The following is a 16,117-nucleotide window of genomic DNA, read 5'->3' as shown; positions in this document are numbered from 1 at the left end:
CTGCCTCCCACTTGATGTATCCCTTGACCAACTCTAAAATGTACCATAATGGAAAAGGTTAGAAACAGGTGCATATTTGGCCCTTAAGCATGTAAGTTTGAAATGTGTTTGACAGTTGACCCCTTTTTCAAGTGGCCCATGAACAAAGAAAGTTGAGATTCTTAACCCTGCGCTTGGGGCTAGCATGTGAGGCTAAATTATGCTATAGACTTATTATAGGCCAGAGGTTCTCAATAGGCGGACCAGATCTGGCCAAGTTGACCAAGTGTGGTAGGCCTTTGAACAGCTCTGAAATGTACAGTAAGCATTTCAGAGCTTGGACCAAACACAAATCTTTGAAATGATTAGGGCCCTTGAGGGAATTTAATTGAGAACCCCTGGTATAGACTAACAAAGAATAAGCTGTCAGCTCCATGCTTTATAAACTAACCAAATCTTGATAATTTGTTCGGGGAGGGAGGGGGGAGGGGCAATCAAACACAATTTGTTGTCATCCTTGACCAGAAATCCATGGACGATTCTTACTTGATGATTTTGCAAAACTGAGTCCTGTATATGTTTTTTACAAAATGTTTTGTTTTTCTTCTTTAGATGACTGATATCTCCAACTCCATTACCATGATTTGTAAGTCATAATGGCTCAGCCTGCACCCCCAACCAACTTTTTCAAACTCTGTCAAGTTCTCCATTATGTCTGCAAGGAGACTGCGCCTGAGGTCGAGGCTGCCATCAGATCATGGCATTCAAACCAGATACAGGGTGGTCATTTACTGCAATGTGTAGGTGCTGCTGCTGGTTGCCGCCAGTCACAATCTTGCAAGCCAAAGAGGCAATTGTCCTCCTGTTCAAATTGTATCCTGTGTGGAAGTACTTTGGAAAAAGCTGCGTACAAGTCGCCGAAGTCGGTGATTGCATGGAAGAATGTCAACGCTCATCATCTGTACACCAACCCAATTGAAATAGCCAAAGCATTTGCACTTCATTTGCCTTCTGGACAAATACCAACCAAAATTGAACATTTAGACCCTGCAAGTATTCTCAAAATCATGCTTGGCTTTGGAGAATTTCATCGGAGGAATCATGGCACAAGCAACTGTCCCGATCCTTATGGAACTATTCAGAAGGTATGTACTGCGAACTTGATTTTTGGACTTCGCAGATTTCCTGTTGCACAAAAAGAAATAAATGACGTACTGAAAGGGGGGTGGGGGGGGTGATGAAAGAGACAAAAGGCAGATAACCTACACAAAAACACTATTTGCCATTTGAGCAACTATATTACTGATACAGGTGGCTGTACAAACAAGTATTTAATAAGTAAGACCTATCTATTGTAATGTTGTTGTGGAGGGTGTCTGCCTTTTGTTAAAACCCCCCGCTCATTTAGAGGCATATGCTTGTAAATGAATTATACTGTACTGATTTTGCCCCTCATCATAGGGAGGGCAAATTCTGAGATATATTCCCTCGTATGTAAGGCTGTGCTGCCACCATTGTCTTGAGTGGAATTGTGAGTACCCATTGAAGTAAAATTAACATCTATGTATAGCTGCATCCATTTGAAGATAAACCTGTTTGGAATTGCTCCATGTTTATTCTTTCTAGGTTAATAGAGTAAGAAACAATCTTGCACACTCTGATCTGAAAGGTGATCTGCACATCAGTGATCAGGACATGAAGCAGCATCTGCAAGATGTAGAAGACTTTATAACATGCTTGGAAGAACTTCAGCGTCTCAATTCATCTCAATCTGCCCATATGAAGACAAAAGTTATGGAGGTAATGAATATTACTAGTATTGTTCTATTATACATGTCATCAGCTGCTATTGTGACTTTTACAAAATCTGTAAAAATAGTCTTTTTATCATCATGATTTAATGTGATATTGGTACATTTTGTGGTTGTGGTTACAGCATAGGAAATTGAATGTTGACAGTTACACCATTTAGGGTAGCAAAGTTGCTACAATCAGCTGTGTGATTAGGGTATACATGTTTTGAGGTTGATTAATGAGCATGGGTATTGCACTTTTATGTTCAAGTGACCAACCCTCTGGGTGTGGCGCTGTTGATATAACCCCACACTTATTTTAAACATCAATTTTGAGATCTGGACAATATTTTCTTCTCATAACCCCAATGAAATTTTGGACCTGAAAATAAGTTTTGTTATGATGGCTTAAACAAAGTTGGTTTTCAATGAAGATCACACAGATGGATAACAAGATATCTGTGTGTGAACAAGATCTGGATAAGGGAAGTTGAACTGTACATGCCAAAATCTCAAATTTGATGGGGGTAAAGGGAGGATGAGGCTATCAATTTCCCCTTTTAAGTTTCACCCTTACCTTACATGTACATGCATTTATGTGCTGAACTGAAAACCAAATGAAACAATAACAAGCAAAATGGTCCAGTGAAAAGTGTTAATGCATTAACAATTCAGTGTTAAATTGATACATCTCTTTAGTTAAATTTCATTTGATCTCCCCAACTTTATATTTTCAGATTAGCAGTTCTCCAATACTTTTTACATCAGAAATGAAGACAGCTTTGTGTGATGTGCTACAGCAAACAGCTACATCCTTGGAAAATATCTTCAAATGTGAGTCATTAATGAAGCATTATTTACACACAAACAAAAAGTCATTTAAAGTCACCAAATGCAGCCTCGTACTATTGCAAATCTGGATAATATAAACTATTCTCAAATCTATGTTTGTGCCGCAATAGCCAGTTTAAGCAGCTCATGTTTAATTCGGATTTAAGGGCTCTGGTATGAGCGTTTGGACAGCATTTTTTGTGGGACATGAGAGCACATCAGACATACATGTATCGAATTGCATACGACAACAAATACAAAGAATGCCCTTCTGATATCAAATAATTTTGATTTTTTGAAATTCGCGATATAATACAAATTCTATGACAAATGATTAAAATTTGATATTTTTTAAATTTGAGTTTTATAACAGTCCTTGAAGAAAAGTTTATAAATCTAATGATATGGGCTGAAAGTGTATGTAGCTGGGATGAAAAGCCGACGATCAATTGAATATTTTGACCTTTCATATTGAAGATAATATATTTTTTGGCCCCAAAAGACCAACTTTGTTTTGTTTTGGGTTTTTTTTTTGGGGGGGAATCCATATCTTCAATACGAAAGGTCAAAATTTTCAATTGACCATCAGCTTTTCATCCCAGCTACATACACTTTAAGTACATATCATTAGATTTATAAAGTTTACTTTGAGGACTGTTAAATATCAAAAATATCAATAGATTCAATCTGGTTTACTGCTCATCCCCTTTTTGGCCCCCACACATGTGTGGGGCTTATGTTATCATCCGGATGGTTGCCTGGTTCTTTGTTTGTTTGTTTGTTTCTTTGTTTGTTTGGCTGTCCGGGCGGAAGCAAATTCTTTAATCCACTGTGCAGCCCGAACGCAATAACAGATCAACTTCAAACTTGGTACGGTCATAGGATATGGTAGCATGATGTGCTGTATAGTTTTGTGACATGCTATTTGCATATTTATGAATAATAAGGAGCTTATTTGCATATTTTGCCTACATTGTCATTAATCCACTCTGCAGGTTAAACGCAATAAGGGATCAACTTTAAACTTGGTTTGGTGATTGGATATGCTCGCCTGATGTGCTGTATAGTTTTGTGACATGTTATTTGCATATTTATGAATATTAATGAGCTTATTAGCATATTTTGCCTACATTGTCATTAATCCACTCTGCAGGTTAAACGCAATAAGCGATCAACTTCATTATTATGTTTTCAGGGTTATTAGGAGTTAAGAAAACCTAATAATGATAATATTGGATGGCTTATTTCGCATGATACCATAACATATCGGATTCGTCATACTAATATCGAACTCGCCGTTGGCTCGTCCGATATTTTTATGACTCATCCGATATGTTATGGTATCATGCTCAGCCACCCAATATTATATCAAACTTGGTTTGGTGATTGGATATGCTGGCCTGATGTGCTGTATAGTTTTGTATCATGTTATTTGCATATATATGAATATTAATGAGCTTATTTGCATATTTTGCCTACATTTTCATTAATCCACTCTGCAGTTTCAATGCAATAAGCGATCAACTTCAAACTTGGTTTGGTGATTGGATATGCTGGCTTGATGTGCTGTATAGTTTTGTGTCATGTTATTTGCATATTTATGAATATTAATGAGCTTATTTGCATATTTTGCCTACATTTTCATCAATCCACTCTACAGCTTAAACGTAATAACCGATCAACTTCATTATTATGTTTTCAGGGTTATTAGGAGTTAAGAAAACCTAATAATGATAATATTGGATGGCTTATTTTGCATGATACCATAACATATCGGATTTGTCATACAAATATCGAACTCGCTGTTGGCTCGTCCGATATTTTTATGACTCATCCGATATGTTATGGTATCATGCTCAGCCATCCAATATTATATCAAACTTGGTTTGGTGATTGGATATGCTGGCCTGATGTGCTGTATAGTTTTGTGTCATGTTATTTGCATATTTATGAATATTAATGAGCTTATTTGCATATATTGCATATTATTTGTATTTACAAACCTTTGTTATTTACACACCTTTGTGTGGGGCACACCGTCATCATCCCTATATCTTCGTGTTAAAAATTGCCGTGATAGTACGATGAATCCTCACGTTTTTCAACAACTACGCATGGTGATTTTATTCGAGATAGGCCGTGCAACTCAGGCTAAGCATACAATTTGAGATTTTGGCGCCTGCCACACTGTTTCTATTCTATGTTTCACGATTTTCGCATGATCAATATATGGCTGGCCGTAACCGCCACAACGTGGAGCTGCTACGCGTAGCTTACTTTTCGCTTCGCGGAGCTAAATTGACCAATCATGTTAGATCTTTTCATTACGCGGAGCCAGTGGATGCATCCTCGTTCCAGAGAGAAAAACTCTTGCCAAAATTAATGTTTACTATGGGGATTTTAAATGAATCGATTGTAAATAAACCACGACCAGTTGTACAGGATCAATACCATTGTTTGATTAGTGTATAGTCAATGTTACCTTGCATCAGGGCATGGCATCCTAGTATTACGTAACAAACCGGAAGATGTAGTTTAAGTCTAGACAATAGGCGGATTAGCGGCCATTTTGTCTTCTACATGATTTTATTCACGTGTCCTTATACTTTAGTACACAAGTATATAAGTTAACAGGTTTACAATTTTAAAATTATATTTTGTGTATACAATATATTCTGTAGTAAATCGATCAAATGGACGGTGATTGTTCAGGTATTATATGCTTGATAGAATTAAATTGTCTGACCAGCTAGTATTCTCCTCCGCTGTCATTGTGATTCAGTCACTCCACGTACCGTGTTGCGAAGGTGGAGGAGACTAAAGCTGTATTAACGGAAACGGAAGGGGTTAAAAATGATGTAGTTTAAGTCGAACAATAGCGTGACGTAGTTTCCGGCATTGTTCCTATGCAATTTCACCCTCCTGCTTGCATGCATTGTTTGTCTACTGTGTCAGGCCAGGATCACTGACACCCACGGTACTGATACTCTCATACTATCACGGTGATCATATTGTTGAATGTTGTTGACTTAAAAATAATCATGATGCAGTCATGTCTACAGTAGAACTCACCACGACCTTTGAAGGACTTAAACCCTATTAAAAGCTATTAAACCAAGACAACACTCAATGAAAACGGCTCAACTATGTTACATCAGATCTTCTCTGGTTAAATACATACTGCACTTGTGTCTGTTTTACCTGTGCAATGAGCAATGAGCTGGTATTATAGTTTCAGTTGGGTGAGCGATTATAAAGCTGAACGCAAGGTAACAATACTGTGGGCTTTTGTTTACGAAATGAGACAATAGTCTGCTTATTGTTAACCAGCGTTCTTGAAAATGAGAAGCTTAATGACTTAACACGGTTTAGAAATAATTTCTTCATATTTTTTGGTACAAAAGTACCAATATTTCCAAACACCTAAATTAGCTAAAAATTTAGGACATGTTACAAAACTATATTTTCTAGAATTTCAGAGAATACTTTAAATATTGGCGGTTATTTTTTACACAGTAGTGACGTCAACTAGGCAATGGCCTATACTTCTAACATACACTATTTGTAGAGGACACGCGTCAATGGTGAGCGCACTGAGTATTATAGGAAAACGGACAGTAACTACAGTATGTATGGCCTACTACTAGTATATAAAGTAAATCCGAACTGGTTTGCAGTTTGCTGAAGGTCGAATTCGCAGGGGACACCGCGCAAGTTATACAAATTAGCTCCCGGCGATACACTGCAGATCGCAGAACTGTGTGCATAGTTTACCACCACTCTGCCTAGCTATATAGTTATGTACAATACTGTATGAGTTTCTTATGAGTGCATGTCCATCTTAATAATAAGTCAGTTCGTACTTTTCATACCGTAAACTACTTTTTGAATCATAACTTTCGTGACCGAGGATATCTTGCAACTATGTGATGCTCGTCTGGCAAATTCTTAATGAATAAATTTGCTTCACGTAATGAGTAAGTCGTACTTAATTAGTCAGTTTTACCTCCGAGTAATGAAAAACTCTAACATGATCATGATTGGTCAATTTGGCTCCACGGAGCAAAAAGTCAGCTACATCGTAGCAGCTCCACGTTGTGGCGGTTATGACCTACCATATCAGTATCCCATATGATATTTCTATTGCAAGAAAATTTTATTTGTTGTCAGGTTTTATCTTAAATACACTAACTGGAAATTAAATACACTAATTAGTGAGGACCGGTATTTTGCTGTGGATATGTTTAACTGCAATTTGGGTAAAAATTTGAAATCCTGAGTAAAAATTTTGATCATATTCAACTCTTTGAGAAAAAATTTATATAAAAGAATGCATGTAAAATCCAGCTGCAATACAATGTACATTATTGACACACTATCACTCTCTTTATCTACGGCAATAATAGAATATCGATTTCAATCGAATTGAATACGATGCTCAGTTTTGAGTTTGTAGTTGACTACTAAGCGACCTAAGCGATCGATTGCTAGCCAATCAGATAGAACTCCTTTTCTTGCGTTCGGTGAAATACCAGTCGCCCGTCGCTCACCAACGGAGTATTAAATTTATATTTATCGAATAGGAAGTCGACACTGTGTGGGGGCCACCTTAATTACGAACCACGTAATTCTAGTTACCATTTGAAGGGAGCACAAAGATTGGTCCCACATACAGAGACTATACCTGTACATGTAGGTCCAGGTGCTAAACAATCACAGACATGATCTGCACCAAAATAGCAAATATGGAGGAAGTGAACTAATTCTAGAGTCCACTGTTAGCAAACATTTTGCCTGGCAATAAAAAGAAATAATTAAATATGTTGCAGCAGATAAGGTTACTATCTTTGTAACATGTCAGAAATTGAGTGTAATATTAATGTTGATTAACTTTTGTTTCAGTGGAAACTGGTAAAATTCACCAAGGTGTTGAAGAAATAAAACAAATCCAGATGGACTCAAGAAAAGGTAGGGTAGTTTGTTCATTTGCATGTAATTTCAGTGTCATCTCTCACATGTAGAATTTTAAATGGAGCCCATTTTGTCAAGAGTAATTTAAAAGCAAGTAAAAAACTCAAAATTTTTGGGGCACTATTAGAAGCAAGACAATTTCACTTTAGCATTGTGTTTATACACTCAGTTGTAGTTTAGACAAGAGGTTTGAGTTTGCTATCACCAGATGTACAGTTCTAAGATATTAATATGGGTATTAAAATGAATATTGAATGAATACATGTTAGAGATCTGTTGGGTGAAGTAAAAAACAAAATAAGGTCAGGCAAATCCAAAGAATATGAGGGTGGGAGTGACTTCATAGTCTTGAGAAGCAATATCCATCAAAAACAAAACTATGTACACCAAAACAAGCTTCTGTGGCAAAATTGTGGCAAAAACTGTGGCAGCCGGAACAGTACCGATGACTCTTACTATCATATCCTGGTGACATGCATACCCATATTATTTGGTCCTATAGCACTATCAGTGCCTGGTTAGGTACTGGTGACTCTTACTATCATGTCCTGGTGATGTAATAGATTGTATAAAGCATAATAGTTAAGTGTTATCGTTTTTCAATTAGATGAAAACACTATACAAATGTTACTATACAAAGAGCCATCAATAGTGCTATAGGACCAAATAAGATGTGGTGCCTTACATGGATATTTATTTTGTGCTATTTTTCTTTTCTTTTTTTCTTTCAGACTCTGACCAAAAAACAAGTGAAACCAAAGCCCTGCTTGTAGATGTTAAAGATGGTATGTGGAGTTCAATGGTTGATTTCAACAATTTTAATTATTGTCAAATCCATTATATAAAGGGACATGTAAATTTTCATGTTTGGGGCTGTTTATGGCAGGTCACTGCAGGTGTTTGGCGTAAAATTGGTTTCACAATTATTTTGATGATAAAGCTTATAACAGGGATGCCAACTAGTACGATTTTGCCGTATTTTGTACGATTTTTTGATTAAAATACGATTTTACGTTTTCCCCTCAAAAAATACGATTTTCGTTTAGCCTATCAAAAAAAAAATTGTGGTCTTTGAGTTCGATGTGATTTGAAATAAAATTTGGGGGTGAGTTCTAAGGATGTCAATTTCACTTACCAGAGTTAAAATAACTGATAATTTGAAGCCTAGCGATGTATAAAACTTAAAAGTTGAAACAAAATCGCTCTTCGTTCCGACTCCACTGCCCGTTAATCACGCATTCTGCCGACTTTTGGATGATGCATGCACATTAAAAAATATTTAACATGTTTAGTAAGCCTACGAGATGGTTTCCGAAATAATTTTCTCTTGACTTTCAGATGGTTCATGCACATTAATATTTTTTATTAACTATCTAACTACTACCTATGTAATGTCTTCTGAAGGTACTCAGTCAACTATTTAGCTCTACTGGTGCAAAAGAATAGGCCTACAAGATGGATTCCTACAGCGTTTTTCTGCCGACTTTCGACTTTCGGATGATGCATGCACATTAAAAATATTTAACCATGTTAAAATAGGCCTACAATATGGTTTCCGAAATAATTTTCTCTTGACTTTCAAATGGGTCATGCACATTAATAATTTTTATTAACTATCTAACTGCTACCTATGTAATGTCTTCTGAAGGTACTTAGTCAACTATTTATCTCTACTGGTGCAAAAGAAAAGGCCTACAAGATGGATTCCTAGCGTTTTTCTGCCGACTTTCGGTTGATGCATGCACATTAAAAAATATTTAACATGTTTAATAGGCCTACAATATGGTTTCCGAAATAATTTTTTCTTGACTTTCAGATGGTTCATGCACATTAATATTTTTATTAACTATCTAACTGCTACATAATTATGCAATATGCAAGTATTTAGTCAACTATTTATTGGTGCAAAAGAATAGGCCTACAAGATGGTTTCCTAACTGCCGACTTTCAGATGATGCATGCACATTAAAAAAAATAATGGTTACAGGCAGTGGCACATTAATATTTTTTTCAAATATGCTCTTCAGCGTTTCAAGCATGTATCTATGATGTGAGGTAGGCCACACCGGTGACCCCTCCCCCCCAAGTGGGGGTGGGGTGGTTCTGTTGGAATGATCCACTTGAATCAATGAATTATTAGTATAAAATTGTGCATCACATATAGGAAGGTCAGCCACGCTAATCATGAAATAAAGCCAGTGCAGCCGTTTCAAAAATGCCTTGTACATGGTTAAGTATAGGAAAGTGGACATTAAAAAGTGCTATAACTCCAAAATGGAGCCTCTTTGAAAATTACATTTTAATTTCTTAGTGATTCATACCAAGCTTGTCCTTGTGAAAAATAGTAATCACCAGTAGCCCGGGGTGGGAGTGGGGGAGGTGGGTGTTTGACTTCTGGTGGATGGTCACTTGAATCAATGAATTATGAGTTTGTAATTGTGCATCACATATAGGAAGGTCAGCCACGCAAATCATGAAATAAAGCCAGTGCAGCCGTTTCAAAAATGCCTTGTACATGGTTAAGTATAGGAAAGTGGACATTAAAAAGTGCTATAACTCCAAAATGGAGCCTCTTTGAAAATTGCATTAACTATCAAATTTGTCTTCTGTAAGGGGCTTAAAAGGGTTTTTACAGTGTAGAAACACTCTGACAAACATGAAAACAAGTTAGGTTTTAATGTTTATAGCTAGTTCCAAGTGAAATTACACATGATCTTAAAAAATACAGTTTTGTATGGCAAAATACAGTTTTTGGGGTCTGTGAGTACAGTTTCTTGAGTTGCAAGGTTGGCATCCCTGTTATAATAGTGTTCGTATATAGAATTAGTTGATTAGCTGATTGATTCAGGAGACTGATTGATTCAGGTCCTGATTGGTTATTGGATTAGCTTATTGAATCAGTCCTGTTTGGCTGATTGAATCAGGTCATGATTGACTGATTGAATCAGTCCTGATTGGCTGACTGAATGAGGTCCTGGTTGGCTGATTGAATGAGGTCCTGATTGGCTGATTGAATGAGGTCCTGATTGGCTTTTTGAATTTGGTCCCGAATTTGCTGATTGAATTACTCCTAAATGGCTGATTGAATCAGGTCCTAAATTGGTGGATTGAATTAGGGGCTGATTGAATCATGTCCTGATTGGGTGATTGAATTTGGTCCTGATCAGCTGATTGAAGTGGGCTGATTGAATCAGTCCTGATCAGCTGATTGAATTAAGTACTGATTGGCTGATTAAATCAGTCCTGGTTGGCTAATTGAATTAGGTCTTGATTAACAGATTGAATCAGATCCTGATTGGCTGATTGATTCAGATCCTGATTGGCTGATTGATTCAGATCCTGATTGGCTGATTGAATTAGGTCCTGATTGGCTGATTAAATCAGTCCTGGTTGGCTAATTAAATTAGGTCTTGATTGACAGATTGAATCAGATCCTGATCGGCTGATTGATTCAGATCCTGATTGACAGATTGAATCAGATCCTGATTGGCTGATTGATTCAGATCCTGATTGGCTGATTGATTCGGACCCTGATTGGCTGATTGAATTAGGTCCTGATTGGCTGATTGATTCAGATCCTGATTGGCTGATTGAAACACTTTGAGGTCAAATTGTTTATTACAATCAAATAAATTAGACCAGAGAACTGTCATGACTCTGTATAGTCCTTTGCATATAAAGAAATGATAATGGTGTTTTTTTTCAGGCATCCATAGACTTGAAGACCAGAATAGTCAAAGTGAACAACAATCACAAGGTGAGATGGTAAAATATCCTGTGATATTAGAGACCACAGTCTTAACATAGTGTCATGTGTGTTATATTGGGTGTACTTGTATAACTTGATATTTAAAACCATTGGTACTATTTGATCTAAACAATCACAGACATGATCTGCACCAAAATAGCAAATATGGAGGAAGTGAACTAATTCTAGAGTCTACTGTTAACAAACATTTTGCCTGACAATAAAAAAAAAATAATTAAATATGTTGCAGCAGATAAGGTTACTATCTTTGTAACATGTCATAAATTGAGTGTAATATTAATGTTGATTAACTTTTGTTTCAGTGGAAACTGGTAGAATTCACCAAGGTGTTGAAGAAATAAAACAAATCCAGATGGACTCAAGAAAAGGTAGGTTGTTCATTTGCATGTAATTTCAGTGTCATCTATCACATGTAGAATTTTAAATGGAGCCCATTTTCAAATTTTGACAATCTTGAATAATTTAGAAGCAAGTAGAAAACTCAAATTTCTGGGGCAACTAAAACAAGGTAATTTCACTTGAGCACTGTGTTTATGCACTCAGTTGTACAATGTAGTTTAGACAAGAGGTTTGTGTTTACAATCACCAGATGTACAGTTCTAAGATATTAATATGGGTATTAAAATGAATTTTGAATGAATACATGTTAGAGATCTGTTGGGTGAAGTAAAAAACAAAATAAGGTCAGGCAAATCCAAAGAATATGAGGGTGGGAGTGACTTCATAGTCTTGAGAAGCAATATCCATCAAAAACAAAACTATGTACACCAAAACAAGCTTCTGTGGCAAAATTGTGGCAAAAACTGTGGCAGCCGGACTAGTACCGATGACTCTTACTATCATATCCTGGTGATGTAATAGTTAACATGTATATAGTATCATCGTTTTTGGGGCACTAAAGCAAATCAATTTCACTTGAGCATTGTGTTTATGCACTCAGTTGTAGTTTAGACAAGAGGTTTGTGTTTACAATCACCAGATGTACAGTTCTAAGATATTAATATGGGTATTAAAATGAATATGAATGAATACATGTCAGAGATTTGTTGTGGGAAGTAAAAAACAAAATAAGGACAGGCAAATCCAAAGAATATGAGGGGGGGGTGACTTCAAAGTCCTCAAACATGCATACACATCTTATTTGGTCCTATAGCACTATCGGTGCCTGGTTAGATACCGGTGACTCTTACTATCATGTCCTAGTGATGTAATAGATTGTATAAAGCATAATAGTTAATTGTTATCGTTTTTTCAATTAGATGAAAACACTATACAAATGTTACGATAGAAAGAGCCATCGATAGTACTATAGGACCAAATAAGATGTGGTGCCTTACATGTATATTTATTTTGTGCTATTTTTCTTTTCTTTTTTTCTTTCAGACTCTGACCAAAAAACAAGTGAAACCAAAGCCCTGCTTGTAGATGTTAAAGATGGTATGTGAAGTTCAATGGTTGATTTTAAGCATTTTAATTATTGTCACATCTATTATGTAAAGGGACATGTATATAATGGTAATTTTTCATGTTTGGGGTTGTTTGTGACAGGTCAATGCAGGTGTTTTACGTAAATTTCACAAACTGGTTTCACAATTATTTTGATGATATAGCTTATAATAGTGTATATAGAATTAGTTGATCAGCTGATTGATTCAGGTCCTGATTGGTTGATTGATTCAGGTCCTGATTAACTGATTGATTCAGGTCCTGATTGGTTATTGAATTGCATCCTGATTGGCTGATTGAATCAGGTCCTGATTGGCTTATTGAATCAGGTCCTGATTGGCTTATTGAATCAGGTCCTGATTGGCTTATTGAATCAGGTCCTGATTGGCTTTTTGAATTTGGTCCTGAATTTGCTGATTGAATCAGGTCTTGATTGGCTGATTGAATCAGTCCTGATTGGCTTATTGAATCAGACCCTGATTGGCTTATTGAATCAGGTCCTGATTGGCTTATTGAATCAGGTCCTGATTGGCTTATTGAATCAGGTCCTGATTGGCTTTTTGAATTTGGTCCTGAATTTGCTGATTGAATCAGGTCTTGATTGGCTGATTGAATCAGTCCTGATTGGCTTATTGAATCAGTCATAATTGGCTGATTGAATCAGTCATGATTGGCTTATTGAATTTGGACCTTATTGGCTGATAAGATCAGTCCTAAATGGCTGATTGAATTAGGTCCTGAATTGGTGGATTGAATTAGGGGCTGATTGAATCATGTCCTGATTGGGTGATTGAATTTGGTCCTGATCAGCTGATTGAAGTGGGGCTGATTGAATCAGTCCTGATCAGCTGATTGAATTAGGCCCTGATTGGCTGATTGAATTTGGTCCTGAATTTGCTGATTGAATTCGGTCCTGATTGGCTGATTAAATCAGTCCTGGTTGGCTAATTGAATTAGGTCTTGATTAACAGATTGAATCAGATCCTGATTGGCTGATTGATTCAGATCCTGATTGGCTGATTGATTCAGACCCTGATTGGCTGATTGAATTCGGTCCTGATTGGCTGATTAAATCAGTCCTGGTTGGCTAATTGAATTAGGTCTTGATTGACAGATTGAATCAGATCCTGATTGGCTGATTGATTCAGATCCTGATTGGCTGATTGATTCAGACCCTGATTGGCTGATTGAATTAGGTCCTGATTGGCTGATTGATTCAGATCCTGATTGGCTGATTGAAACACTTTGAGGTCAAATTGTTTATTACAATCAAATAAATTAGACCAGAGAACTGTCATGACTCTGTATAGTCCTTTGCATATAAAGAAATGATAATGGTGTTATTGGTTTTTTTTTCAGGCATCCATAGACTTGAAGACCAGAATAGTCAAAGTGAACAACAATCACAAGGTGAGATGGTAAAATATCCTGTGATATTAGAGACCACAGTCTTAACATAGGGTCATGTGTCTTATATTGGGTGTACTTGTATAACTTGATATTTAAACCATTGGTACTATATGACCTATAGTACATGGTGTTACGTAACCCAGTGCAAAATTTGCTACACTAGTGGAACCAATGCTTTTAGCTTCTGAATACCCCTCACGAACCAAACCTGAGTTGGTTCCATTTTTTCGAATGTGCCTTGGTGCCATTTTGAAATTCAGAATGGCCACTATTTTTAGCCTTTTTAAGCCGTATTTGTTCGGCGCTACAAAGTCATATTTTTCTTAATGATTATTTATACTTTTGATTGTCAAAATCCACTGAGAACATGATTAGGATCATTTTCTAGAATCCAAGATGGCTGCCAAATCCAAAATGGCCGCCAATTTGTCTAAAATGGTCTGCTAGCTATAAGGACATTGATTTCTTTCCTTTTTCCTGATTATCTTTGCTACTTATGTTTCTGAGAATCCACTGAGAACTAAAAACTTAATTTGGTCCATTTTCTCCAATCCAAGATGGCCTCTAAATCCAAAATGGATGCCTTTGTTTTAAATATGGCATACCGCTTTTGGCAATTACTATCATCGAGAGTAAAATACATGTATCTCATTTCTGTCAGATATCGATATTAAAATGATTCTAAACATCTTAAAGTAGTGCAACAACATTGTTTAAGGAGAATAAAGATGCATTTCACCTTTCAAAATGGCCGCCAAAGTGTTTGAAATTGGCTATGATTAATTTTTCAGCATTTATGCAATGAAATGCAGAAAATCATGTTTTTAAAAGTTGAAATATATTGTAATTCAACTTCAGACATTTATGATAGAGTTGACCTTGAGGCATCTAAATGCCTAGTTGTCATCAATACTCATCATCTATGTTATCAGTATTTTCAAGTTCCTCAGTTTGGTGCACAGAGCTGTATTGGTACACTCTTCATCTGCTCCACAAGCACATGCTTCTGTACAAGTCAGCTCAGATAGTGTCGTCTGCAGGAACATCTTCTGGAGCATTTGCTTATTCCACATCCGCACAAGCTCGACAACAGACTCTGCATCACCTGAGTTCTTCAGGTGTTGCTTCAGTGAAGGCCTTGAAAGCAGTCTTCTTGGCTATACCTCTGATATGTCCACATGTGTCGCATCCTGTTAAACAATGAAATCCCGGAAGCGCTGCTGCTTTTGATGTCCCACGACCAAGACGGATATGTATTGGTTTCAGCAAGAGTTTCCTTCTGTTGTCACCTCTTCCCATAAGTATGGTTGTCTGAATGATATTCGTCTGATTATATCTTTGATTGAGTTTTCTCTTCCATAATTATCAAATATGACACGGCAACCTTCATAGTCGCTCTAACACGTCTGCATGTGAAAAGCAACACAAATTATGTTCAGCCATCGACAGGTGTTAATACGCAAGAGGAAGCAGACACTATAATCATGCTACATGCAGCTAGCAGAGATCTCTCAAGCTGGAAAGAATGTCCATATCATAACCCAAGATACAGATGTTATGGTTCTTGCTCTTCGAAGACTCACGGTTCTTGGTCTTCAGACAACCATGCTTATGGGAACAGGTGACAACAGAAGGAAAATCTTTCTGAAACCAATACATATCCGTCTTGGGACATCAAAAGCAGCAGCGCTTCCGGGATTTCATTGTTTAACAGGATGCGACACATGTGGACATATCAGAGGTATAGGCAAAAAGACTGCCTTCAAGGCCTTTACTGAAGCAACGTACACCTGAAGAACTCACAGCACTGAGTCAAGGTTTTTGTGCAGGCAGGCTTCAAGAGCCAACCAGGGAGGATTGATAAAATTCCTTCAACTTCAAGTGTGTGGCATCAACACATTCTGCGGGCGCATATGCA

At 36.9% G+C, this 16,117-nt stretch overlaps 1 protein-coding gene across 1 annotated transcript in view; it reads left to right on the top strand.

The window, feature by feature from the left end:
• Positions 1–595: 595 nt before the first annotated feature.
• The window catches only part of LOC140172774 (uncharacterized), a 37,669-nt gene continuing 22,147 nt past the window's right edge, over positions 596–16,117 (top strand). The window contains exons 1-9 of the mRNA XM_072195903.1: positions 596–1,124; positions 1,606–1,779; positions 2,510–2,606; positions 7,506–7,571; positions 8,306–8,359; positions 11,281–11,331; positions 11,646–11,711; positions 12,727–12,780; positions 14,149–14,199. Coding sequence (XP_072052004.1) covers positions 636–1,124; positions 1,606–1,779; positions 2,510–2,606; positions 7,506–7,571; positions 8,306–8,359; positions 11,281–11,331; positions 11,646–11,711; positions 12,727–12,780; positions 14,149–14,199 — 1,102 coding nt within the window. The 5' untranslated portion in view covers positions 596–635. The remainder of the gene's footprint in view (positions 1,125–1,605; positions 1,780–2,509; positions 2,607–7,505; positions 7,572–8,305; positions 8,360–11,280; positions 11,332–11,645; positions 11,712–12,726; positions 12,781–14,148; positions 14,200–16,117) is intronic.

Source organism: Amphiura filiformis, chromosome 16 (genome assembly GCF_039555335.1).
Source record: "Amphiura filiformis chromosome 16, Afil_fr2py, whole genome shotgun sequence".
Lineage (NCBI taxonomy): Eukaryota > Metazoa > Echinodermata > Ophiuroidea > Amphilepidida > Amphiuridae > Amphiura > Amphiura filiformis.
Note: the sequence above shows the minus strand (reverse complement) of the source record. Positions and strands in the feature narration are given on the sequence as shown.